Source organism: Eptesicus fuscus, chromosome 18 (assembly GCF_027574615.1).
Source record: "Eptesicus fuscus isolate TK198812 chromosome 18, DD_ASM_mEF_20220401, whole genome shotgun sequence".
Lineage (NCBI taxonomy): Eukaryota > Metazoa > Chordata > Mammalia > Chiroptera > Vespertilionidae > Eptesicus > Eptesicus fuscus.
In genome coordinates, this window is record NC_072490.1 from 44065185 (window position 1) to 44092843 (window position 27659).

The following is a 27659-nucleotide window of genomic DNA, read 5'->3' on the forward strand; positions in this document are numbered from 1 at the left end:
ATATTGGGGGGCTGGGGGGCGGGGCCCCACAGGTGCATGAATGCACCCGGCCTCTAGTATCTAATAAGTATCTAGCATCCAAAATATATAAATAACTCTTATAGCTCAACAATAAAGAAACAAAGCACAATTAACAAGTAGCAAAGGATCTAAATAGAAATTTCTCTAAAGAAGATATATAGATGGCCAATAATCTCCTGAAAAGATGTTCAACATCACCAGTCATTAAGGAAATGCAAATATAAACCCCAATGGCATACCACTTCATACTACTAGGATGGCTATGATCAAAAGAGAAAACAATAACAAGTGTTTTGGTGAGAATGTAAAGAAATTGGCACAAATATATGGTGCTGGTGAGAATGTAAAATAACACAGTCACAGTGGACAACAATTTGGCCATTCCTCAAAAAGTTAAACATAGAGTTACCATATGATACAGCAATTCCACTCCTAGGTGTATAGTAAAAAAAAACACACACAAAAACACGTTTAAACAACAACTTGCATATGAATTTAAATATCAGCATTATTTATAATAGCTATAAAATATAAATAGCCCTGAAGCTGATCAAATAGTGAATTGATAAAATGTGGTATACCCTATAATGAATATTATTCAGCATAGAAAGGAATGGAGTACAGATACAAGCTACAGTGTGAATGATCCCCAAATAAATGATGCTAAGTGAAAAAAGCCACTCACAAAGACCACATTTTATATGAACCAATTTATGTGAAATGTCCCAATTATGCAAATCCATAGGGACAGAAAGTAGATTAGGGTTTGAGAGAAAGAGAGAAATTACTAGAGAAATGAGTTTGACTGCTAATGGGTGTGGGGTTTCTTTCTGGGGTGATAAAATTTAATTCTGGAGGTGATGGTTGCACGACTTTGTGAATATACCAACAACCATTAAATTATAAGGGTGAATTTTATGGTATTTAAATTATATCTTAATAAAAATTACATATGCTAGTAATAAAAAAATTAAATAGTACAAAAAGTTTATAAAAAGAAAAGATATATGTATTCCCCTTCCACCTCCCCCAATAACCACTTTCACTGTTACGGGTTTTTTGTCCATCTTTTCAGACATTTTTTATGCATGATGCACAATTAGACACAACAAGCCCCTTTAAAAACACAATGGAAACTGCTAGACATTTCTAACATGTATCGGACATCCTTCCATGTCAGGAACATATAGACTGGGGTGTGGATAAAGGGGCTGGCGAGAGACGTGGGGCTGAAGGAGGGAGTGCCAGGCAGCAACCTGAACTCCCACTCTCTGGAGGAGCCAGGCTCTAAGTTTCTACATTTTCAAATGTCTATGAAAACTCTGCCTGAATGTCCCTCAGAGCTCTATGTGTTCAAAACTAAATTCTCAACTGTCCCCTCTCCAGAGCCAAAGGCCACCCTACCTCTTTGCAGCTTCTCTACCAAAGTCATCCTGGATGCGGAGTCAGGAGTAGGTCCGCCTTCTTCCTAACACTTCTGCACGTGCAAGGGATCACCACGACCCACCTTTTAAATGTAATTTAGCATACCTACAAACCCCGTTACCTCCTTTCTATTTGTATTGCTGCCCTCTTGGCTCAGGCCTTTGTTTCCTTTGTCCAGACACTGAAACCTCTTATCTGGTTTGTATGTTGCTTACCTATCTGTCCTTCCATCCATTCTTCATCTACTCACCCAACGAACATATACCAAGTACTAACCGTGCACCAGGAACTGAAGACACAAAGATGAAGAGAAAATTATCTTTAACATTAGAAAGTTCAAAGTTTAGAGGAAGGGAGAAACACTTAGCTGAAAAAAAAATCACAAGATATTTATTACAACATTCTACGTACTGTCAGAACACAAGGTGGAACTACTGTCCTTTGAGAAGAATCAGAGAGTGACATGTGAATTGAAACTTCAAGGATGAGTGGGAGCTTGCACGAAAAGAGGAGGAAAGGGGCATTTGATCAATGGGAAGAGTTTGCTTAAAGGCAGAGAGATGGAAATATCTAGCAAGTATAGGGAAGGGAAAAAATTCAGTGATGCAAACACAGGGTGGAAAATGAGGAGGTACAGGAGCTTTGTGTGTATATTGGGTTTTAAGATACGACTTGAGCCCTGGCTGGTGTGGCTCAGTTGGTTGAGCATCATCCAGTGCACCAAAGGGTTGCTAGTTCGATTCCCAATCAGGGCACAAGCTCGGGTTGCAGGCTCAATTCCCGGTAGGAAGTGTGCAGGAGGCAACGGATTGATGTACTGCTTTCACATCGATGTTTCTCTCTCTCTCCCTCTCCCTTCCTCTCTCTTTAATAATCAGTAAAAATATTTTTTTAAAAGGACTTGAAAACCACCTGGGGCCAGAGTGTGAAGAACTTTATAGACGAGGCACAGAGTTTGCTATTCTGTCCAATGTCTGAGGAGAAGGCAACAGGGTCCTTAGGCACTGGGTGTTGCCTCAGTGAATTTATCTGGAGTCGGAGACGAGGCGAACTGTGACTCTCTGGAAGCTACTGCAATAGACCAAACGACCAATGAGGACAATAGCACTGGAATGGGAACGACCAAGACAGTGATACAAAGAAAATCCAGTGAGTCAGACACAGGGAGGGATGAGTCAAGGGCCACTTGGAGGTTTCTATCTTAGACACCCAGGTGGATGTGGACCAGTTCCTAAACCAACACCAAATGCACCGAGTAGTGATGAGTGAAGGAAAAGGCGGTGAGCCCAGTTTGGGCTATACTGGAAATACAAGGTAGGCATCGTCTAGAACACGATCAGCTCCCCCTTGCCTTCAGAATAAAAAAAAATAATAATTATTTTTATTATGGCAGACAAGAAAGCATCACCTGTGCATGTATCCACGTGGCCCTTGCGATAATCTGGGTTCACATCCAGAGTGACCGTGAGAAGGTTACCAATAACCTCCCTAAGCCACAGTTGACTCATCTGCCCATTTATTTTTACTCACACTACTCTCCGAACAGGGTTGTCATGAGGATTAGAAAAAACATTGCCCACCATTGTTCTGCCCAGAACCTGGCCCATGGAAAGTGCTTAATGAATAGGAGCAAAGTTTCCAAAGAAAGGCACTTAGAATTACTTTTCCCCAAAATTAAGTTAAAAATATAGTGTCACTTGAAAGGTCTTGTGTGCTTTTAAACTTGACAAAAGTTAGTTGATGGCATGATAAAAAACAATAACCACACACCCAGCAGATAACACTTAAAATATGGAAAAGTTAAAGAAAGCTGTTACTTGCCGAAACCGGTTTGGCTCAGTGGATAGAGCGTCGGCCTGTGGACTCAAGGGTCCCAGGTTCGATTCCGGTCAGGGGCATGTACCTTGGTTGCGGGCACATCCCCAGTGGGGGGTGTGCAGGAGGCAGCTGATCGATGTTTCTCTCTCATCGATGTTTCTAACTCTCTATCCCTCTCTCTTCCTCTCTGTGAAAAATCAATAAAATATATTAAAAAAAAAAAAAGAAAGCTGTTACCCACTCTACCCAAAACATCTTCATTTTAGAGGACCGGAGAAAAGTAAAATATTAACGGGAGATGTGAAGGTAAACCAAACAAACTGACAAACAGAACAGAAACCCCACGCTCTTCAGCAGCTAAAACTGGGAGACGCGCACTGAGCCGTTCTATCGAGCATACAGACGCACTCACTAACATTTACAAGTTGAAAGCTTAAAGGTTTGTTTGCTTCTTAAAGCAGCTCTGTAGGAGGAAGACCCTGCATTTGGATGGCATGACACCTGCCCTTTGATCTAACATCATCATGAGAAAGAAATGATCCCACAGTCTGATTGCTGCCTGGACAGGGCACTGGCCCACGGGTTTGAATCCTCGGCCTTTGTTATTGCTGCCAACCCTCCCATTCGTCTCAGACAAGATCAAGGGAGATGCGGATATTATGCTCAGAGAAGACCATCCCTCTATCAGACAGTTGTTTTGTTTGGGCTGATTTTTTTTTTTTTCCAGAAGGAAAATCATCATATATCACAACAAAGACCTTTTTCCTTTTCAACTTTTATGCTGCCGGACTTCTCTGATCCCACTGTGTGGGGCCATGAAGAGCAGTCTCGAGAATGATTCCTGGAAGAAGTAGAAACCCCTCCTGGAAATACATCTTTTTTCTTGGCTTCTTCCCCAGAATTCCCCACAGGGAGCTGTGTCAGGCAGGCAGGAGGATGGATGGCCTGGGGTCTTCCCCCATCTCTGCCGTCGAGGTTTCTTGAAGCCCATCCAGAGCTGATGACTGTCTCCAGTCTACAAAGCCGCGGCTGCCTCCACAGAGGCCCACTCACAGGCCCACTACTCAAACTCTCTTCGCAGAGAGAAACTCCACAGCCCCACAAGAGAGGGCGCAGACTCGGACCAGCAGCTCCAAGACGGCTGCTGGCCCTGCCAACACAAACAGCTTCTCAACTTCCATTATAAGAGGTTTTCATCAACACGTGGAACCCTTTGTATTACAGAAATAGCTTCCCACCCCAAAAGAAGCACATTAAAGAGGGGTCCCTGTGGTACCAGGAGTTCTTGGGCCAAATCAATTTATCCTAGTACAGAAATCCTCACGGCGGAATAGGATGCAGTGGTTGATTCTGGGATGTGGAATCAGAGCAGCGCGTTTTGAATCCTGGCTCCATTAATTAATAGCTGTGTGGTAGTGGGCGAGTTACTTAACTTCTCTGGGCCTTGTTGTCCTCAACTCACAAACGGGACTACTCATAGCAACTACTTGGAGTTACTATAAAGAAAATGTGAGAGAAACCTTGAAGAACGAATAGCACCATGCCTAGCACCAAATCAGTACTCACCTCAGGCTTGTCTTACTTCTGGTGCTGTGACGGCAATAGTAACAACTACAGAGTACTCGGGCCAAGGATCTGCCTCCGCACCTGTGTTTTCTCCCTGCCATTGCAGTCGCTAGGTTGTGTTTCTTTGTGTGTGTGTTTCTGTCTTGCAGGCTCTTGTTAAAACAAGTTTAGTTCCGGAAACTAAAGGATAAATACGCAGGCTGGTGAATTTTGTGTTTTGTCTGTTTGCTCGTTAATTATCCTTGCATCTCTTAAACTTGTTCCCTCCTTTTCACCTCTAGGGCCACCACCTTATTTCAGCACCACGGTTCCCTCTAGCCTGTGCTGCTGCCGACCCCTCTGGCACAGTGAGGCTATCTAGTTAATCCTCCTAAACGATACTCCCCACCGTGCTCTTCCCGGGCTCAGCGAGTTCCAAACCTTTAGCTAAGCACCGGAGACCTTCCCTGTCCTGGCCAACCTTTCTGCCCATCCTCCCCCTGCTCCAGAGCGGAACTACGGAACCCCACCCTCTCTTCTGATCATGCCCTGTACCTTCCCACCTTTGTTGCCTTTGCCCATGCTCACACCTGGTTCCACATCTGATAAAATCTTTCCCTTTTTTTTTCCTGCCCCAGTGGAAATACCATCACATTCATGGAAACTTCCCCAACCACTCCCTCCTCTGAATGCCCATGACATTCATAGAGCGTTTGTCACACTCTGCCATGGGCAATGTCTCTTTGTCTGGTTCCTGACTTCCATTCCAATCTGCCTACTAGACAGGGACACCCAGCTATCCCAGAGCATCCAACACACAGCCTGGACCAAGCCTCTCTGGTCTGGACTCCGGCCCTGTGTTCGATACCTCTTCCTACATCCCGTACCAGTGAGGCGGGAATCCCAATTGTGTAGGTGGGTTTCACTGAACCCAGGGGAAGCTGAGAAATTAGGCTTCCCAAGAAGAAACAAAAATGATATTCCTGCTGGGCCTCAGGACGGGAATGCTACCCAGGAGAACAAGGGATGCCCACCACACGGCTGTGCTATTGCCCGGGACAGCAGAGCTGGCTGATCTGCCACCACGTCCACCCGGTTGACTTGCCCCTCCTGTGAGCCTCAGTGGCTCACATTCCGCTCTGCATGCCTTTTCCGTAGCTTCTGCTCACTCATGATGTCTACCTTCTCATAACTTCAGTTCTTTAGAACTCACTTCACTAATTCATTCTATAAATATTAACCTCTACTCTTCATAGGCACTGGGTGGATAGGACAGGTCCATTCTAGGTGGAAGTCCCACTCTAGACTGAAAGACAGATGTTAAACAAGAATTAAGATGGTGCTTCATGTTCTAATGGGAAATTAGAATTTATAGCAGACAAACCTAATCTGGGCTGGGCCAGCTCCAGTGAAAGGCACATGAAGGAAGTGACATTTAAACTTCACTTGACCTAGAAAAAAATAAAGTTATATCCATACTTCATACCTTACAGATAAATTCCAGATGGTTCAAAGACTAAATGCAGAAAATCAAACCATAAAAATACCAGAAAAAAAAGGATCCCTGGACAATTATTCTTATACTCCTGTAGTATAGAAGAGGTTTCTAACTATGACACAAAATTTAGAAGACCTAAAAGAAAAGACTGAATATGATTGATTAGATAAAAATAATTTTAAAAAATTTCTGTGTAGGAAGAACCAAGATGGCAGCATAGGTTAACCGCCTGTATTTGTTGCCTCCCACAACCACATCAAAATTGCAACTAAAATACAGATCAACCATCATCCAGAACTGCCTGAAAGCTGGCTGAGTGGAAGTACTACAACTAGAGAGGTAAAGAAGAAAGCGCACTGAGACTGGTAGGAGGTGCGGAGGCGCAGAAGGGGCTGGTCAGGCACCCATGTGTGCTGCTTTTTTAGTCGGCAGGGTGATCGCCTCTGCAGAGGCTGCCAGGAGGAGCCAAGGAGTCCCAGCCCCACACTAGACCCCAGCCCAGGGTTCCAGAGCTGGGGAAAGAAATCCCTACAGGCAGTAAGAACTACGGACTGTAAAAACCAAGTACAGATTGGGGCTGAGTGATACACAGGTTGCTGGAGACCCAGCTGCTCCTCTTAAAAGGCCAGCACCACGAACTGAATTTACAAACTCCCGCTTGCTCTGAGCTCCAGAGCCAGGCGAGGCTCTGGGGGACCCAGACACATACAGTGAGAAACTGGACTGTCTGGCATTGGGGCAGGAACTCAGGGGCAGCTTTCTTCCAGATTGAGGTGCTTGTAGTGATCATTGTTCCCATGCTGGAACCTCCCTGGTGCAGGGCTGACTGGCAGCCATTTCTGTTTGCTCAGCCCTGGTGATTTCCTGAGACCCCACCCTACCCAATTTACAACCCCACTCAAGCTGTGCACAGCAGCTTTTGCATATGAATGGTCTGTCCTTTCTCAAGCCTTAAAACCTATCACACAAGCTGCAGCTGGGTCAGGGAGCCCCAAACCTAAAGGCCCAAGACCCGGCACCAGCACCAGTCCACCTTGCTTCACAGCTGGGCCTCGTCTGGGCACTTCCAAGACTATAACAGATTACAACTCTTCACATCCATAAGCGACACACTCAAGGGGCAGACTCAGTGAGCACCCCACTAAAGCAACTCCTGCTCCATAAGGATGTCTCCTGCACAGCAGCTCTCCCACTGTAGTCTCAGCTGATCCCCATAACCAATTGGCCTGGAGGTCAATTCCTCCCAGTGACACCAACAGTAATCAAGGCTCAACTACAATAAAACTGTGCACACAGCCCACAAAGGGGTGCACCAAGAGTGTCCACCTCAGGTGATTGGGGAGGCTGAGCCACTGGGCCCTATAGGACATCTACTACACAAGTCCACTCTATCAACTCAAGGAAACTTAGCAGCTACCCAATACATAGAAACAGACACAGGGAAGCAGCCAAATGCAGAGACAAAGAAACATGTCACAAATGAAAGAAATGGAACAAAGCAAACTACTGGATATAGAGTTCAAAACCAGTTATATGGTTACTCAAGAATCTTCTAGAAACCTCTGAGGAACTTAGTGAGACTTTCAAGGATCTTAGTGAGAATGCAAAAAAAAAATGGAAAAGGACCAGTCAGAAATTAAACTGACTGAAATAAAGAATAATATACAGGGATTCAACAGTAGACTATAGGATCCTGAGAATCAAATCAATTATTTGAAATACAAGGAAGCAAAAAACACCCAACCAGAAAAGCAAAATGAAAAAATAATCCAAAAATATGAAGATAACATAAGAAGCCTCTGGGACAACTTCAAGCATACCAACATCCGAATTACGGGGGTGCAAGAAGAAGAGAGAGATCTCTGCAAGATACTGAAAACCTATTTGAAGAAATAATGACAGAAAACTTCCCCTACCTGGTGAAAGAAATAGACTTAACAAGTCCAGGAAGCGCAGAGAACCTCAAACAAGAGGAATCCAAAGAGAACCACACCAAGACACAGCATAATTAAAATGCCAAGGGCAAAAGACAAAGAGAAAATCTTAAAAGCATCAAGAGAAAAACAGTTAGTTACCTACAAGGGAGTGCCCATAAGACTGTCAGATGATTTCTCAACAGAAATTATGCAGGCCAGAAGGGAGTGGCAAGAGATATTCAAAGTGATGAATAGGAAGAACCTACAACCAAGATTGCTCTACCCAGCAAAGCTATCATTTAGAATTGAAGGTCAGATAAAGAGCTTCACAGAAAGAAAAAGCTAAAGGAGTTCAATAGCACCAAACCAGTATTATATGAAATGCTGAAGGGGATTCTTTAAGAAGAGGAAGAAGGAAAAGGTAAAGATAAAAAATATGAACAACAAAGTGACAACAAATACATATCTATCAACAATTGAATCTAAAAATCAAATGAATAAAAAATCTGATGGAATAGGATCAGGTGCATGGAAATGGAACAGACTGACAATTTGACAATTCTTAGAGGGAAAGGGGTGTGTGGGGGATGCAGGATGAGATTAGACAAAGATTTTATATGCATGTATGCATTACCTATGGACACAGACATTAGGGTGGCGAGGGCCTGGAGTGGGGTGGGAACCAGGTGGAGGTATGGGGCGGGGGGTGGACATCTGTAATAATCTCTATAATAAAGATAAATTTTAAAAATACCAAAAAAAAAATTTCTGTGTAACAAAACAAACAAAAAGAAGACAAACTGGCAGGGGGAGTATTTCAAACTAAAACCAAAGATAAATGGGTGAAAGTAAATATAGAAAGAGCCTCTACAAATAAATAAGAAAAATACCAACAAAAAATATAACTTATACATGTACTTAAAGATGTCCATCTTCACTTGTAATAAGATAAAAGCAAATGAAAACCACACTTAGAGGCCATTTAGGCCATTGCTCCCCTTCCATATTGACAAAGATCAAAAAAGTTTGAAACCCATACTGCATTGGCAGAGTTAATAAAAGACACTCTTACATGTAGCTGACAGGACTGTAAATGGTTTAGTCTCTATAGGAGGCAACTAGCAAAATCTAGCAAATTTAGAAATGTATTAAGAGCAGTCTATGTGAGAGGAAAAGACATGAAACAACATAGAAGTCCTTCAAGGGATACTGGCAAATAGAACAGGATGCAGAGATAAAAGGAATGGAGAGCATTCGGGTATGGGTATCGAAAGATTACACCACCTTCATAAATATCGTGCTATAAGTCCTATTGCTTGCTTCCATCTCTCTAGTAGCTGCTTTGGGAGATAGTTCTAGTTACATCATAGTGCCTACTGCAAAGTAGACACACAATTACTATTTGGTGAAAGTAAATAAGCTAATGCATGAAGGAAATAAATGGGTGAAGGAACACACTTGGGTACTATTTGCATCCCCAATAAATTAGTTGCACCCCAAGCAAAAGCAGTCATTTTTCTGCCTTTGTATTCTATTCTATTTTTCACCCATAGAGTATTCATTGAGTTGGAGTAAATTAAGAAAGAGTGGCAAATATTAAAATCATCAGAATTCCTTACAAAGAAAATCTCCAAAGCTTTTATTAGATATACTGACAACATAGTATTTCCTTTAGAGAAACACACATAGTACCCACTCATTTTTAAATAGGTCCCCAAAATGTAGATATACGTGGATACAAAAGGGCTGGGGCTGAGTCCTGGCTATTCAAGACTACTTCTCAATATGTATACTATGAATTTTCTAGGTTCACTTATTCATATTCTTCAAGAAAAAAAAAAACACAACAACATTCAACAGATCATAATGTTTCTAACCTTCCCTCAAAATCTCTCCATGGTTTAAGGGGAAAACTCAATTGCTTTATTCTAGCCACTGCATTTTCCACAACTAGGAAAGCAAAGGAGGCGGCCTTGACAGGATCATCTCCCACTTCTCTTGTGCATGAACTCCCGACTCTCTCACCTGCTACTCTTGGCATGAAAACCTTCGTCACAACCATCACCATGACACAACCATCACAACCATCACCACTTAATGAACATCTATGATGTGCCAGACCATGCTCCATACTCAATGTGCATTCTGGTCACAAGCTCATGAGGAATGAGGTGTAACACAATTGTCTCCCAATTTACAAATACAGGGACAGGCTTGTATGGACACATGTGGGCGTGTGTCCAACATGACGCAGCTACGATGCTGCTGCTTCTTAGGATGGCATTTATTTCATTTTCTATATGTAATGTTCTGATGATGGATAGCTGTTTGCATAACCTGGATTACAAGTGTAATACTAATATAAAGCAATAACAGGTCTAGGATAGATGACACATGCACGATCCAAGAGCAGTGCTTCTTTATCTGCTCAGGAATCCTTAAAAAGCCCCTGCTTTGCATGTCGAGGTGGCAAAAGAGCACCCACACTCACCAAAGTGATAGGACACCTATGTGCCAATTGGCCAGAGAGTGTTTCTCACCAGGGCCCACTCATCGCAGGTTATCAGAAGATTCCCAGCTATTCATTATTATACCCAACTCATTCTCTCCACGGCAATTATCTGTGAGCAACATATCCTGCTGTCCTTGGAACCATCAAACTGACATATGATTAAATAACAGAGGGCCCCGAAGTTAAATTTAAAACCACTCTCTTACACTTCAACTCACACATCACATCAAGATCTGTCCGGCCATGGGAATATTCTAGCTGATCCACGGAGGGGCTACTCCATTCCTTCACGTGCCCCTCTGAGAAAGGTGATGGTTACGTTCTCAAAACTTTCTAAAGATACTTTCCAGGAACTGAAGTAAAGTTTTGTAAAAAAAAAAAACAACTCCCTGTGTGAAGTCCTGCCCTCGCCCCACATGAAAATATCTTAAGAGTTGCTTATGTTCACCGTTGTGTCTTCACAATTATGTGTGGGATCTCTCTCTCTCTCTCTCTCTCTCTCTCTCACACACACACACACACACACACACACACACACACACACACACACAAACACACACACAACAGTGTATTTATTCAGCACACTGAGAATCACAAGCCTGTCAATTTCCATTGTCAGAGTTACAGTAAAGCATAAGTTACTGCACACTCAGATATATTCAGAAAGACCAATAAGAATATGGTTATGTTAACAACATTACCAGTTAGAAAACAAACTGCAAGAGAAGGTCAGTGGGCAAGCTGCAGTTAGAACGCAAGCATCCCTGCTGCTGGACTCAGAGGGCGGCAATCGTGGCTCTTCAAGGGGAGATTTGTTTTCATTCCCTGACATACTCTATAGTTCTAGAATTAATGCTTTTCCTCAAAAATAATTCTGCACAACCCACTTTATTTTTGCAGAAGCTACATTTGGAAAAACAACATTTTGCATCCCCAATAAATTAGTTGCACCCCAAGCAAAAGCAGTCACCGTTCTGCCTTTGTATGCTATTCTATTTTTCACCTATAGAGTATTCATTGAGTTTGGAGTAAATTAAGAAAGAGTGGCAAATATTAAAATCCATCAGAATTCCTTACAAAGAAAATCTCCAAAGCCTTTATTAGATATACTAACAACACAGTATTTTCTTTAGAGAAATACATACAGTACCCAGTCATTTTTAAATAGGTCCCCAAAATGTAGGCTTCGCAAAAATGCAACATTACTCAGTGTGAAAATTCCACACACCTTCACCCAACGCTAAAGAAAGTCCCAGCCACCAGTTGGATAGGTTTCCCTACAACGTGAGCTGGTATTGTGGATAATGAAGTGATAGAATTCACATTTCATAAGAAAAGCCATATAAAGGAAATAAGATATTATTTTTCTAGAAAGTGATTTATAATAATACTGAGAAGCTATTTTTTTACATTCCTTCCCCTTCTCAACATTTACAGAAAAGGCTAACATATCTTGAGAGATTTACTATTTGCTGATATTCATACACATGGTAGTACCAACAAAAAGCCAGGAGTACGGGAGGAATGGGGATGGGGGGGGGGGGAGGTTTTGGAAAACCACAAAATGGTTAATTCCACCAACTTGGTATCTCTTAGTCTGGAGCCAGGACTTTATTAGGCCAACCTGCCACTATCTCTTAATTGAGCTGCTGTTGTTCTTACTGTTGTCATTGTTTTAACAGATCTGCACATTGAGAATGGCTTTTCTCATCTCTGAGGAACTTCAGAAACATACTGCATCACAAAACGTTTCAGCTACAATTGTGTTCCTTCATCTTCCTCGCCATCCTAGAGCAGCGCTCGCCAATTGGTGACCCGTGGACCACTGGTGGTCCGTGAGGTCCGAAAGGTTGGCGACCGCTGTCCTAGAGGCAGGGATAGAGCATCAGAGTGGCAAGTCAAGCGAAGACTAAACAGCCGAAATAATACAGGGCACAAAGCCCTCGTTCTACAAACTGGAGCTGCCTCAGCAAAATGTCAGCCATGGCAAGTCCCACCAAGGCCAGGTCAGAAAGGTGCAAGAACCAAGCCCTGGATACACCTCAAAGGTTCAAAACCATGTCTAAATATAGATCCCACTTTATGTTTGCAGGAGCTGTAAATCAGGGAAAACAACTTTTTTCCATCCCCAATAAAATATTTGCACCCAAAGCAAAATCAACTGATTTCTGGCTTTCTACCAGTTCTGCTTGGGCATAAAATTTTCTGACACTTCACCAGAAATGTCAGCGTTAGTATAAGGCAGCTTTAAAGAGGGAAATGATTGTCTGACCTGTGGATAACCCCTCAATCCCAACAGGAAAAAGGAGTTTTCAAAAACACCTGAAACCCCGTTTTTCCAGTTATTAGTATAAATGGGAAAAACTATTTTTCTTAGTGGCCAAATCCTTCCTTATAGGAAGTGTTGGTCTTTGAATTCAGTGAGGGGAGAAGCCATGCCTTTTTACTGCGATATTCCCAAAGCCCAGCACAGACCCCGCCATGGAGAAGGATTTCAGTGCATAGTCAGGAAAGGAGGGCAGGGGTGGGAGGGAGAGAGAGGAAAGGAAGGAAGGAGGGAGCACAGGAGAGGGGGGGGAGAAGTAAGGAGGGAAGAAAAGAAGGGGGAGAGGAAAGAAGGAAAGAAGGAAGAGAGTGGGAGAAATGGGTAACTTCAGGAGGATTTCCCCTCTCCTTTTACTAGTGATTTGTTTTTCTTGAATTTTCAAGAATCCAGCTTCATAGAAAACCAATCATATCTTTTCTTAAGGCTTCCCGTCTGGAGCAAGAGAAGATATCCAGGGGAGTGAACTTGGCCTCCAGAACCCACCACCAAATCTCAGTGGGGGCCCAACAAAGGGTGGCAGGAGGGAGAGGAGCTCATGCAGGGACCTTTCTTCAACAGTTTTTTTCAACAACATTCAGGAGTATGACTGGCCCCTCCAGTGGGTGGCACACACGCATCCAGCTAGAGACCCGTCCAAATTCCAGGAGCGTCTACTAGGGAGACGCTACAGAGATTAACCACCTCCATTTGAGAGAAGGTGTGACATCGGGAAAAGGGGTCAGAGAGTGCACTGAGGATACCAAGGAAGGGAGAGATTGCTTCTGCGGGGGGAGGGGGATGGTTCAGAGAAGGCTTGGTGTGGGAGCGACACCAAACTGAGCTGGCCCTGGAGGGGCAGGATCTGTGTACAAGAGACCAGCTCTGGCCCTTGCCAATTTTTTCTCAGTGGTTTGAGCAACAGCCCAGAGACTGCAAGGTTGGGGGTTCAATACCACTCGAGGGCACGTACCTCTACCTCAGTTGCAGGCTCATCCCCGCCCCAGTCGGGCCATGTTTGGGGCATGTGTGGGAGGCAACCCAATCCATGTGTCTCTTTCACAATGGTATTTCTCTTTCTGTCTCTCCCCCCACCACCACCACTTTCACTCTCTCTAAAAAACATAGGAAAAAGTATCCTCAGGGGAGAATTATCAACAGCAACAACAAAGAGAGACCAGCTCAGGCTGGGAGGTGCGTTGGGGACAGGCATGAACCTCGTGGCATCTCCACAAAGGGCCTCATGGGATCTAGTCTATGAACACAAACTTGGGAAACGCAGACTGAGCACACGGCACAGGCCTTGTCAGAGACTTTACTATGTAACTGGGGCTGAAGCGGCAAAACATTCAATCCCTAAATCAGGAAGAATGGCTTTGGGTGGGATCCCCAACACCTTCACTCACACGCTGTACTAACTTGAGCAAAATATTTAGCTTTCATAAATGTGTTTCCTCTTCTCTAATATGGAAGAAATGACATCCTAACTTCATGCAGTTGTCATGAGAAGCAAATGCTACCTAAGAAGTGATGAGTTCAGTGCTGGCCCTTAGCTCATGCTCAGTGTAATGACTGCTGCTGCCACTGCTGCTCTCTCTATCAGCAGCCGCATCCGTGTGCATCGTGAACATAAAACAGAATGCAACGTGCAGCATTTCTTCACCGGCTCCATCAACTTCCCAGCAGCTAGTTTTTGGAAATGCCAGGCCAGCAGGTAGGGCTCAGCCTAGCACATAGTAGGGGCTCACTCCAAATTCGTGGAGGAAGTGGGGCCAAAAAAGACCCTAGGAAGAGCAAATCGCTGGGCAAGATGGTTTTCATTACTTCCTTGGGCAGCAGGCCTCTGAGGTCCGGGAGGAGTGACTTCATCTTTTGCTGGAAGAATGAGGGATTGAGAGCGCAGGGCTCAGCTTTGAGGAAGCATCACAAAGAGTTTATTTTGGTAGAAGTGTTTGAAGTGACTCTGTAACAATGAGCTCATGCCTGCTGCCAGGTGCCAGCCGTCAGCCGGAGCCTGCTCGCCAGGGGCATGCGCCAGGCCCATCAGACACGTGCACTGCGGATCCCAGAAGACCGGCTCCAGGGGCAGCCCCTTCCTCTCCGAGAGGGGATACTGAGGCACAAACAGGAAGCAGCTGGCCCAGCACCCAAAGCACACTGCAGGCTGAGAGAGCCCTGGAGAGGCCCGAGCCTTCTGGTTTTACTTGCTTGATTCTCTGACAGGATTTTGAACGGATTCCCAAAGGATACTTTTCCTCCTTCTCCTTCTCCTTCTTTCTCCTTCTCCTTCTCCCTTCTTCTTCTCCTTCTTCTTTTCTTTCTTTTTTTTTTTTTGTCAAGTGCTGCACACATTTATCTAGATAACTTCATTTGTCATAAGCCGCACACTAATCTCACAAGGAGTTCCTAGAAATGAGCACATGTCACACACACCTTCTCCTGAGCAGGGGCAGGAGCCGCTCGGCCTCTCGGGTTTCCCCGCGCTGCGTGGAAGGAGAGGCTGGACTGCGGTGCCGTTTCCGCAGTGAGAACCTACCTATGCAGGGTGAGACTATGACATTTGCATTTTACCACGCCCGATACCTAATAGCTGTCCACCCGGATCGAAGCGTGAGTGTCTACATAGAATTTGAAAAGGAAATGAGGCCATTTACAAAAGTGGTTGGAGGGGAGACTTTCCCATGGAGCCCACAGCACACAGAAAAGATCCGGGGGGTAGTGAGGTTTTCAAACTTCAGACTGGGCGAGAGGGAGGTACCGGGCAGACTACAAACTTCTACGGTAAGAAAGATCAGGCTTTATTTTTAAATATATGATGACTGTATACACACACTACACACACGCACACACACACACACACACACACGGATGGATCTCAGTTGTGAGCCACGTAAAGAAAGCACACAGGCTAGCGATGCCGTAGTCACCCCTTGTTACACTTGGTTTTAGTTTAGCTGGTAAACCTGGAAGTGGTTGGAAAGAAAGCACAGCTAACCCTGGCAACTTGTCAAAGCTCAAAAAGGCTTCCAGGACTCCACAGACTTTTTTGTTTCCAGGCTCTCCCGCCACTAAAAATAAAACCAGAGGCTGTTTACAAGGGTTGTACCTTTCCTCCAGCATGTGCATCTGGGGCAGGAGGTTAAACGATATCGAAATTATCTGAATCGTGATTCTCCCACTCCATACAGTCACCCGAGGTGCCTTGGCCTGAACCCTTCACCAAACCCACTCGGCACACCTGGCCCCTGGTCCAGAGAATCCCCGTAGCCTACAACCTCTCGAGCCCTAACCCAGCATCCGGTCTTCTGAGAGGCAGAGTTCATTCACCAGGAAATAGGAAAGAGCTAAATACTGTGAAGGAACGCCTATGGACACATCGCCGGGCCCAGGCAGGGAGCCCGATCTGTTACAGCGAAAGGGGTCTCCCGTCCCGAGGGCCTCAATATCAACAGGCGCAGACTAGGGTAGCAAAGGGAAGGCAAAGGAGACAGAAAACAAAAAAGACAGGCAAGGAGGAGAGCGCAGAGCTTCATTACATGAGCGGATCCAAAACTTGGAGGCAAGGTTTGGATAGCCCGTGGCCGAGCCCCTCCCTCCCCGCCCACAGTGTGATGCCTGTTTCTGCACAGAGAGGCCCAGAAAGTGACCCAACCGTCACTGGGTTTCTGGAGAGAGCAGCTCTGCAGGGCTGTGCTTTTAGTCTCTGTTTAGATCTCTGTTTGGGGGACTATGGATTCCCGGTTCCTTCAGTGTGACTTAGTGCAATCAAGACAGTTTCCGGGGCCCACCCCATGTGGCATGTGGGAATAGCAGAGGAGGGGTTCATTTGCAAGGACTACAAGCCACAGGGGTTGGGAGCAGGCAACAGGACAAGATTGGTACGTGGGCAGGAGGCCTTGTTCTAAAATTGTTTGCTGCTGGTGTAAATGCATTGGTCTGGTGGCTTTGGTGATGAGCGGTGGACAGGATATAAAGAGGTGCATTTAGAGAAGAATAGAGAAAATAATATAACTTGCCTTTCAAAAGAGCAATTGTGTCAGCTATCAACTTAATGTGACTCCTTTTTTAAAAGTAAAGTCTAGATCGCACAAATCATACAATGAGCATCTTTTAGTAAACTCATCGATTCAATGATAAAGAAATCACTAGATAATTCTACATATTATCAAAAAGAGAAGTCTTGCCTCATTTAAAGGAGAACCAATTATTGACCCGGGCCCTCTTTCTTAGAGGAATCAAACCTGGGATGTGTGTTCAAACAAAATGTCCATTTTGGATCTTATTATTAGGGTGCACACAATCCACACTGAATCTAGTTTTACATTTGGGCCAATATGCTATTCCGTAGGTAATTAAAGTATGTCTTATGGCTAATAAAAAGAAAGCTAAAAAGTTAAAAACCAAAACAATGACAGGAAATAACATGTGTGTACAATATGTTACTAACATACTGATAATTTTCAAAAGTGACTTTAAAAAAAGTATTATAAATCTTTCAAAACACAGTGATTTATTAAGCGAAAAGTCTCAATGGTTTGCACTATTAAATCTGGCTTTTAAGTTGCTGTGTCACGGGCACATCTTTTGTTCTATTCTCCGAGGTTAAATTTAGCATCCTGCGTTTGTTTTTCCCACTGCTCCATGTTTTATCACCATGCAGTCAATTTTGCACTAGGGAGTTTTCCTGAGGATTCCTCTTATTGATTTTATAATCCAGGAACAGAATGTATCAAATAATCCAACAGCGATTTATTTCCATCTTCTTCTTCGCCTTCCCCCACTTATACAGCCTTCTCGTAAAATAAACCTTCCCTAGGCATGGGATGGAAAAAAAAAAATGTGGTGGCCTGAGCAAAACCATTTCAGAAATGTGTTTGTTAAACAAGTGCAAGCAGTAAATTGAGCTTAGGAGGGAAAGGCAGTTAGAAGAAAAACTGAAAGTACTAACCTGAAAGTCAAGCTGATTGGAGCAAGGGTGAAAGCAGCAATTTGGAGGATAAGCAGAAAGAAAAAGGGATAGCAAAAGAGAATAAAAGGGAGGAAATGCATTAGTTTTAAACATACAGCCAACAGATGTTATATTAGCAGGTTTTATAACCAAATGAAGGACAATAAAGCAACTTTTATCAAGATATTACCACCACCACCCAAAAAAAGCTGTGGGCACACACCATAAGCTGTTATACTGAGTATAATACCTAGGACACAGGTACCTGCTCTCACACCCATCGTCACCACAGGCACTGATGTGAGCCAGAGGTGTGCTCTGGCAACCAGTGGCAGAGCCTGCTCTTTTCGGGAGGAATATTTTAAAAAGTTCCTATCTGTGTGCATGTACAATTCTTATTATTTAATAAAATGAAATGGAAATTGCTGAGGTATTAGAGTGGGCGGTAAGCACCGATGTCAGGAGGATTTTATTTGAACCAGTAAGTCGGATGGTTATACCCTATGAGATAGTTTTCCTTCCTCCCTGAAAACGAAAAGGAGCCGAGCAATTTGGCTTTCTGTTCGAAGGTTTCCATCTGAGATGCTCGCAGAGCGCTGCACCTCACGATGATCAAAGACGCCACGAGGAAGGCTTCTGGTGAGGGGCCATCAGCCTCCCAGGAAAGGACAGTCCCTTCCAAAGCTGAAAGTAATTTTGTTCGGTTGTGAAAAGGAGAATCGTACTTCATCACTGACAATATACATCCACACGCTTGATCACTTATTCGTACAAAAACATTTAGCATGCCCTTCTAATCAGTCAGAACAATAAAATCTCTAATGCCAAGCAAAATTTAAAAGGAAAAGATACCATGACCCCCTTCAGACTCCCTCAGGAGCACACAGTGGGTGTTCATTTTGTCAACCTGTAAAATACCATCGGCAAAAAGCAGAGTGGGTTTACCAGCTATCTACTCAGTGGGACCCCACCATTCTCTACTACTAAGAAGTAGCTTTAAGCATTTTGCACAGGACAGAAAAACAAAACAAATCCTCAGGAGAAAGCTTAAACAAGAACATCTCCAGTGAAAACAGCATTGACTGTCATGATAAACAGGAAAGAGAAAAATTCAAGATTATGCACATGGTGAAAGCATCGATCTGGTAATTCCTGTAACTGAAATCCCCCTGCAGAGTATTCTGTAATTATGAACGCACAACTGCTCAAAAATAAGAGATGGGTCAGGCCATGGTCAGTGTGGGGACGCTGGGGATGCTGGCCCCAGCTGCTGTTTCAAATTCTTCTGGATCAGAGGTGTATCAAGTGGAGATTCATGGTCAAGCTGTAGGGAATGCTAAATTGAAATAGCAAGCCAACATTTAAGATTTAGTTGATTTTTCTAAGCGTTCCTACTTTTCATCAAATTCTCAGAGGATCCATGATATCCATGACCTTCCCCTAAAGGCTGTTAGGGATGGTGTAAAACCACCTGTCACTTATTTTAAAGAAAGTTCTGCAAATATAATAACAAACATAAATGGAAATTACTTAGGAAGATGAGTTTATATCAAAACAAATAGAATTGGTATCAAGTTTCTTCCATGTACCAGGAGATTTCAAAACACACTATCACAGTTAAAAATAAACAAATAAAGCTTAAGTTTACATTTTGTGAAAAGAGTTCTGAAAGGAATCAGAGGAAGTATGTCAGCACATTATTAAACAAATTTAGGAGAAAAAAAAATCATAGCCTACTTCTCAACCTTAGATAAGGCACCTGTGGGCATCTGAAATGATGCCTCGATGTCCAAACATCAGGTGGCATTGGTCCCGACCCAGGTAACGGCGTGCCACCTGGGCTTCTGTTGTGATGTTCTATCTTAGGAGTGGAACCGAGGGAGCCGGCCTCCTCTCCACAGTGGGGAGGGATGTGACTGATGGCTCGACTGGGGCAATCCCTGTCCTTTAGACAAATGCAGCAAAGCCCCTAACATATTTAAGATAATTACATGAAAGGGCACCTGCCTGATTCCTTCCCATGGGTCAGATGCCAGAAATCACCTGGCCCCGTGCTTGCTTGGCAGACTCTGTTCACCTCTCTCCTTCCCCTAAGGCACCAAAAGGATTAATTCTGAAACTAACTAAAATCGCAAGACCCTGATGGGCACCAATACAGAAAGGCCATCTATTTCACTGTCTCTAATGTTCAGTTAGCTAATCGATTGTGTAGGCTACATGCTATCTAGCATTGGTGATCGAATAAGGACCTCAATTCTCAGGGGCTTGCTCAAGGCCTCCCGCCCACCTTGTGCCAAACTTCCCCAGAGCAGCCTGCGGTCCCAGGCAGCAGCTCCCCGCTAGAACCATCGGGATCAAGAGCCCGGCGTACGGCAGAACTGCACGTGGGGACCACACTGGAGCAATATGCACTTTGAAAGGCAAAATCTTTAGTGGCTGATGAAAAACATCACTCACGTGGAATTTAAGAGGTAGAGGCATCCATGTAAGTGCCGGGCATGTGTTATTTGGAATGTATACATTATGGAGAAAATAAAAAGTGGGAAGATGAACGAAACAGAAAGCAGGCAGGAATTGCCCTTGGAGAAGCAGGCCAGTGTCAGAGTCGTTGAGTTACTCCTAACCCCATACCTCTTGCTGCACAGGACTGAAGTGCTGGGATGTTTTAGAAACTAGCTGCCTTGAAAAGGAGGCCTTTCCACTCTGGTAGGTCACATTACAGACCAGAGACCACAAATTTATTTCAAGTTCAATTTCTTGGTTTTCAAAATCACAAACTTAATTGCAAACACTCCTCCGTGACTCCAAAATGGAGATATATGTCACATTGCTAAGAAATCTTTAGTTCCCAACATTATGAGGTATGAATTTGGCAGCCTAAGCCAGCAAATGGAGATACTGCCCAATGTGAACAGGGCTGCCTGACGAGACGAGGAAGATGCGTGGTCGGAATTTACATGTAGCCCGTACAGCAGCAGATAAGGCTCCAGAGAGACAGGCCAAGGCTGCGCGCTCCTTTTCCCAAGATGTTTCCCCTCTTGATCTCCACCCCCAAACTCCTCAGGGGCCTGGGCTGAGGCTGGGGCTCAGACATTTCCCAGACTGTGCTCTGCTGCTGGACCCAAGACACAGGCAGGCAGAGAGCTGGGACGGAGTCAAGTCCCAGCACACGTTTTATGAATTACAGTGCCTGGGAGGCATCAGCTTTAAGGAGAGGCAAAGGCAGAGATAAAGAAAATGTGCAGAAAGTACATAAAGATAAATGCCTGTAAAATCACTGTTGTCTTAATGCATTCCATATTGAGGAAATAAAAACGTGAATATTCTTGATGATTTAATGGCCAGAGCGTCCAGCTAAGACCTGTTTGTCCACCACACAATGATGCTTTTTTTATGCAAATATTTATAGTAGCTGATCCTGATTTTCAATTACAGTTCTGGAGAGCTGGTTTGGGGCAGAAAAATGCTTTCTAAATGTGGGGCACATCAGTTTCCCTCATGAAAGCTAATAAAGATGAGGCAGACCTCCCGAGCCCCAGCTGCAGTGCCTCTCTGCTGGCTGAGTGACTATTTGGTGCTACACACAGTCAGTCCCTCATGTGTCAGACCTGGGTTCAAATCTAGCCTTTGATTCTTATAAACACTGCCATCTTGAGGAAGTTACTTAATTTGTATAAAGTCATAGTTTTCTCATCTAGAAAATGGGGATATGTTGTGGGTAAGATGTAGTGGTATGCAGTATTGCAAGTCAAGTGCTTAGCAGAGCGTCTAATACACGGTTAGCGTAACCTATTATTGAGATTCCAATTACTATTATTAATATCACCAGTATAACTATCTAAGGCATCTTCCCAATGGGGCTCTGCTTCCCAGAGCAGTGGATGAGGGGTCCGGAGACCTACATTACAATGATGTCTCTCTGGCCACCAGGCCAATCCAGAGGCTGTTCCACCTGCCAGGGCCTTGGGTTTTTCACCAGTGAAAGAGGCATGACCATAACTTCCCTGTGATCTAGCTGTTTAAGAAAAATGTTGGTCTTAAAATGTAGCTCCAAAATAGCCAAGTAGACGTATCTAAAATTAACAGTGTTTTTCAGAACCAGTAAACTGGCAGGACATTTCCACATTTTAACATTAAAATAAAGCCCTTTAAAAACATTTTAATTTGTACACTTAACTCAGGAAAATAAAGTTTTGGTTTAATTGCTAAAATTAGTCTCATTCAATAAAAATCAGATTATTACCAAACTAATGCTAAGATTTTTAAAAGGTTATTAGCTGATTTGGAGTTTGAATATATTTAATACTATATTTGAAAATGTCAAAATTTTATTGAGAACTAATCTGTCCATTTAATACCAAGCCACGTAATATTGAGAATTTATTTAACATCCAGCTTTTCATAATGGTATAATCATCCTATCTTACACTGGGAATTGGTACCTACCAAGTATGATACTTTATTTATTTAGTTATTTAGTTAGTTATTTATTTATTTATTTATTTATTTTTGTTTATCCTCATCTGAGAATATTTTTCCATTGATTTTTTGGGGAGAGTAGAAATGAGAGGGAAAGACAGAGAGAAACAGTGATGTGAGAGAAACACATCGATTGGTTGCTTCCTGCATGAGCCCCAACCAGGGCCCGGGCTGGGGAGGAGCCTGCAACCAAGGTATGTGCCCTTAACCAGACTTGAATCCGGGACCCTTAGGTCGGCAGGCTGGCGCCCTATCCACTGAGCCAAACTGGCTAGGGTGATACATTTTAATAAGTTATTAGAGATACACTTCTAACAAGATCCACGGTCACACAGATGGCATGAAGCTGAGGCAAAATCTGAACCCAGGTCTTTCTGTTGCTAAAGCCCATGATCTTTCCACACCCCATAGAGAGCTATTCTGCATATATCCTGAAGTCTGTTGGGCCCGCACGGGTGTCTTGGTCAGAGCTGGCAAACACTCACGGATTTATTCAAAATTGGCTGATCTCTTCCATATGCACTGAATCTAGGAAAGACAAATTCTTCCTTATTACTGAACCAATAAGGAATCCTGAAAGGTTATGGAGTTACGTAAAATTCTTTCCTTATATGAAATACAGGAAAAAGCACTGATGGAAAGCTTATTTTTACAGTTCTTACTATGCATACATACAATATGGACATGATTTATCTAAAAATCTAAATACTCTGGAACCCTGATATAACCGTCTTTGTTTTTAGACAGAATTTGCTATCAGGTAGGCCTGCCTTAGACCCTCTTCAAACGTATTTATTTACCAAATGTCATAAGGTCCTCTTAAAAGATAAACCCCAAGATGAACTTATCGTCGTGTGCCAAAAAAACACTGCAACTCCTTTCCTTTCCCCAATCTTGAATGAATTCCCAACTACCATATAATCTTCCATATTCTTTGCTTGAGACAAACCTAAACCACAAATGTTTGTCTTTGATGGGGGGGAAAAAAGACACTGAGGTTTCAGGTAGTCAAAGCCTTAATTTCTTACACACTTTGCTGGCATCAATGCCAGACCACTATTTTCTTACACACTTCAGAAGTACATAAGCCATCAAAAGATAAGCCAAATGCCTTCTGCGTAGCCCACAGAAACCCAACATCATCCTAAATAGGCCAAACTCCTCAGACGTAACTTGTCTCTGACTCGAAATGTGAACGTGCATTCTAAAGCCAGGTGCCCTGAGATGGTAACTAAGCGATCGATGCTCTCTCGCTGTGGGCAGTTCACAACGTGACTGCAACATTTACCTCTCAAGTTCCGCGATCTTCTTGTCCTTGTCGTTCTTCTCATTCTCCACCTCCTTGAGGATCTCCAGCAACCTGTCGACTTCAGCTTGGGCCTTGCCACACTCATCGCGATAGTACGATGCCTCTTTATCAAGCTGTTTTATTCGGTCTGCAAACTCGGGGTTCATCCTGGAGTCATCTTCAATATTATGAGCCTTCAATATTATATTTTTAAAGAATGGAGTTAAGACAACAATTTAGAACAAGAGATAGTGCAGTCACCAATTGCCCAGAAATTACATTGGGAGAACAAAATAATAATCACCAAGAATTATGGGTATACTGTCAGTTGAAAGGCAAAACGGGAAAAATCACACACGTCAGCTATCTTAGAACAGCGTTGATTTTAAATTATATTACAGTTTCAACAGAGAGTTTCTTTTATTGTTGATATTTTATTCCATTAAACATAGCTACTTTTTTGCTTTTTTGCCCACCAAACATCTCAGGGGAGGTGGGGGTAGGGACTGCAATGCTACCTGGTCATTTGTCAAGCAGAACTAAAACTATTGTCTCACAGTCAAGAAAGCAATTCATACCAACAGTTTCCTTTTCCAATACAGAGAAACCGAGATAAAACAACATTAAACCATCAAGGGCGTATGCAAAGCCAGGTAGCATAGAAGAGACTGGCTTCCTGATCACTGAGCACTTCATCCCACTGAGAAGTTTCAGCAGAAGACGCAGTTTGAAAGGAAGACTTGGACGTGAGGAAGGGCTTTCCAGCTAACAGTCATACCCATAAATTCTTGCTCTATTGGTTAAACTTAACCTGAACCAGGAGGAGGAGGAGCTAGTTCATGAACAAGCACACAGACGAGAATCGCAAACACATGCATGGATGGGTGGCAGCTTTACACACGAGCTTTACACACGAGAACAGACACGGCAACAACACAGCAACAACACTGCAGAATAATTTGCAGCCAAAGTATTTGTGGTTTTGTGTGTGTGAGACTGTGTTATGGCTTTTTTTCCTCCAAAAAAATAAACTTTTGGCTGAAATATTCCCGGACAGATGGAAGTAGCACTGCACTGCGATGTTTTGCCTACCCCTTGTTTCCCATTATTCCTAATTGGCTTCTTCAAAGAGCAGGCAGGGAAAAAACAAGTTGTGTAACAAAAGTGCACAGTCAACATAGAAAGTCATCTATGTATGTATCTCCAGCATCCATGTGTGAAATAAAATGTTAACAATTTATTAGGATGAAGTTGTTCTGCTGTCTTGCTATGGAGAGCAAGTGTTCATTGTGTTTTTGTACACCTTTTTTTTTTTTTTTTTTTTTTTTAGTTTTAGGGAAAAACAAGGCAAGCAAGCTACAGCTACTGTGGGGTCAAATGAATCATGCATGGTTAGAAAAATTAATACTAATACTACTGTTAAAAGGTTGACAGTCTTTGCAATGATTTAGTAGAAAAAAATTCAAAAATTAGTATACATAAAATAAATTTCTTATTTATGACAAAATAATCATTTTTAGAATAATATTTTGCATGTAACATATTATTTAAGCATGAGGATAGAAGGTGAATAATTTGCTTTGAATCTCCTTAAGATCTCCTTATTCAAGAAAAAACTTGACTATACAAAAGATCTTGGAAAAATATAACAATTCAACATACTATCATGTACTAGCTTACCCCCTTTTACCAACATTCCTCAGAAAACATTTATTTTTCATTTATTTAGTTTGTATACTGGGTTTTGTTTTAATGTATTAGTAAATAGTTCAATGTAATTAAAATAATCTGAAAAGGAATATTAAGCAAATTTATCTTCAGGAGTTTATTCATCTAATAATTTTATTTTAAATTACAGTAATGAATATTTTCATTTGTTAATCTCCCCTTTTAAAAGTAGAATAGATAAGAGAAAATACTCCATATAACTACTTCTATTTGTGATATTAAGAATCAACTCATTAGTCTTGTAACAAAAAATATTTATAATACAGTTTTTAAATTGCTAAAAGAATTTCATGTTAATTCTCTTCTACTTCTATAGTATTTTACCATTATTGTTCAGCAGCTAAAAACCTTTTCATGACATTTTTTCTCAAACTACCCAAATAATAACATTAAATCTTTACAAAATAATTAATAAACTGAGTAATGAGCAGCTAGAAACACTCAAATAAATGAATAAGTACGTTTTGATGGCTTACTTCTGACAAGTTAAAATTCCTTTTTGACTCAGATTTAAAGATACACAAAGAGCTAGAAGTCAGCCACTGTGGTTTATTTTGGTTGCTTTTATTCTTAAGATTATTATTATCACTATTTTTAATAAGTGGGTACAGGATTACTAGTTGTAAGACCTAGATTCTAAGTCTGGCCCTGTATCTTATGACGGTAGGTAAATGAATTAGCCTCTCTTGGGACAGTGAAAGCTACAAAATGATAAACATGTGAAAGGCATTATTCATTTGTTTTTATTATGATGATTATTTTATGCCATGTATCCCATCAAGTAGGGCTTGTTACAAGCTAAATTAATAGGTTTATTTAATTTTCATTGACAAGATACTACATATGCCTTAGAGAAGCTTTGCTGCCAGGTTCACAGAGGAAGCTGCTGGCAACAGGTTTATGAACACATTCCTAATTTTAGTTCCTTGAAGAGAAGAAAATGATCCAAGGCTAGCTTTCAGCATGGGTGTGAAATTAGATGGGCTGGTAGTCTTTTCAACCCCAAAAGTGGGTATGGTGAGAGGACTCATGGGAGGTTCAGAGGTACCGAAACCCAAGGGGAAAACATGCCTAAATCTAGACCAGTGTTGACCTCGTGTGGCACTAAAGTTAGGTCATGTTATTAAAATGAAACCTACGCCAAGTTGACAGCTGACTGGGTGTCTGTGAGATCATACCTGTGGGTGCTCATGATTCTCCCTTCTAAAAGGAATGGATAACCTCAAAAATACCTTTGAGTTAAATACATCTATCCATCTCTACCAATATCTACTGATTTCTGGGCAAAATGATTTATGTCAAGCCACCTTCAATACTGGTGCCAGAATTTTTGGAAGGGTTATTAAATAAAGGTGCAAACTGATAGCATTTGAAACTGCTTTAAGCCAGTAGAAAGCTGTAAGAAAGAGTCTCATAGAGATGGGAGAGGAACAGCTGCTCCTGGGTCACCACCAGGGTCTATGCAAACACAAAAGGGAAGAGAGGGGTCCATAGGACTGAAGCCTGGTGAGTGCCCAACCCAACCTGAGTGTTGGATCCAAAAGTCTCTATGGGATTTATAGAAGATACTTCAGGTAATCGGCTCTATTCAGCCCGAATCACAGCATCTTAGAGGATGGGCTGGAATTGTTAACCAGGATAGCATGAGTGTATTATGCTGTGGACTACGGACACGGGGGTGATATTATATTAAATAAACACAGGAGAACTTGAGCTTAGCAAGCCAATGCTTTCTTCAAAGTTGTAAGACCAGAGCCTTCATCAAAAAGGGGGTGAAGAAAGGAGTTATTTGCATTTAGGTAATACTCTTGCCTCTTCACATTGTGGCATGGGTTGTCTAATCTGGACTGGCAGCCCCTGGTGGGGATCTAAAGTAGATAACAGATTTGGGCCCTAATGTACTTTAGACACTGACAGGGGGAAAATAATAGATCTATTTGAATAAAGCATTACCTGAGCAATTCCTACCATGGCATTCTGACCCGTTCAAGGTTTAGAATGAAAATGTACAGTATTTATTGCCCCACTGAATCTGCTGGCTTGAAATTAGCTCCCCCAAAAGGCCAGGGAGCTATTGCCCATTCCATGCTTCCGAGGCATAGCATTAGCCAGGAATCTAGCTCTAGAAAATGCAAATTGGTGTGGCTTTTCCTTTAATGATCTCAGGACTTATTTATCA

General features: G+C 42.6%; 1 protein-coding gene across 1 annotated transcript in view; it reads right to left on the reverse strand.

Moving 5' to 3' along the window:
• The window catches only part of ERC2 (ELKS/RAB6-interacting/CAST family member 2), an 877079-nt gene that overhangs the window by 425942 nt on the left and 423478 nt on the right, over nucleotides 1–27659 (reverse strand). The window contains exons 11-12 of the mRNA XM_028152806.2: nucleotides 23753–23946; nucleotides 17986–17997 (exon numbers count right to left, since the gene is read on the reverse strand). Of these exons, the coding sequence (XP_028008607.1) occupies nucleotides 17986–17997; nucleotides 23753–23946 (206 nt within the window). The remainder of the gene's footprint in view (nucleotides 1–17985; nucleotides 17998–23752; nucleotides 23947–27659) is intronic.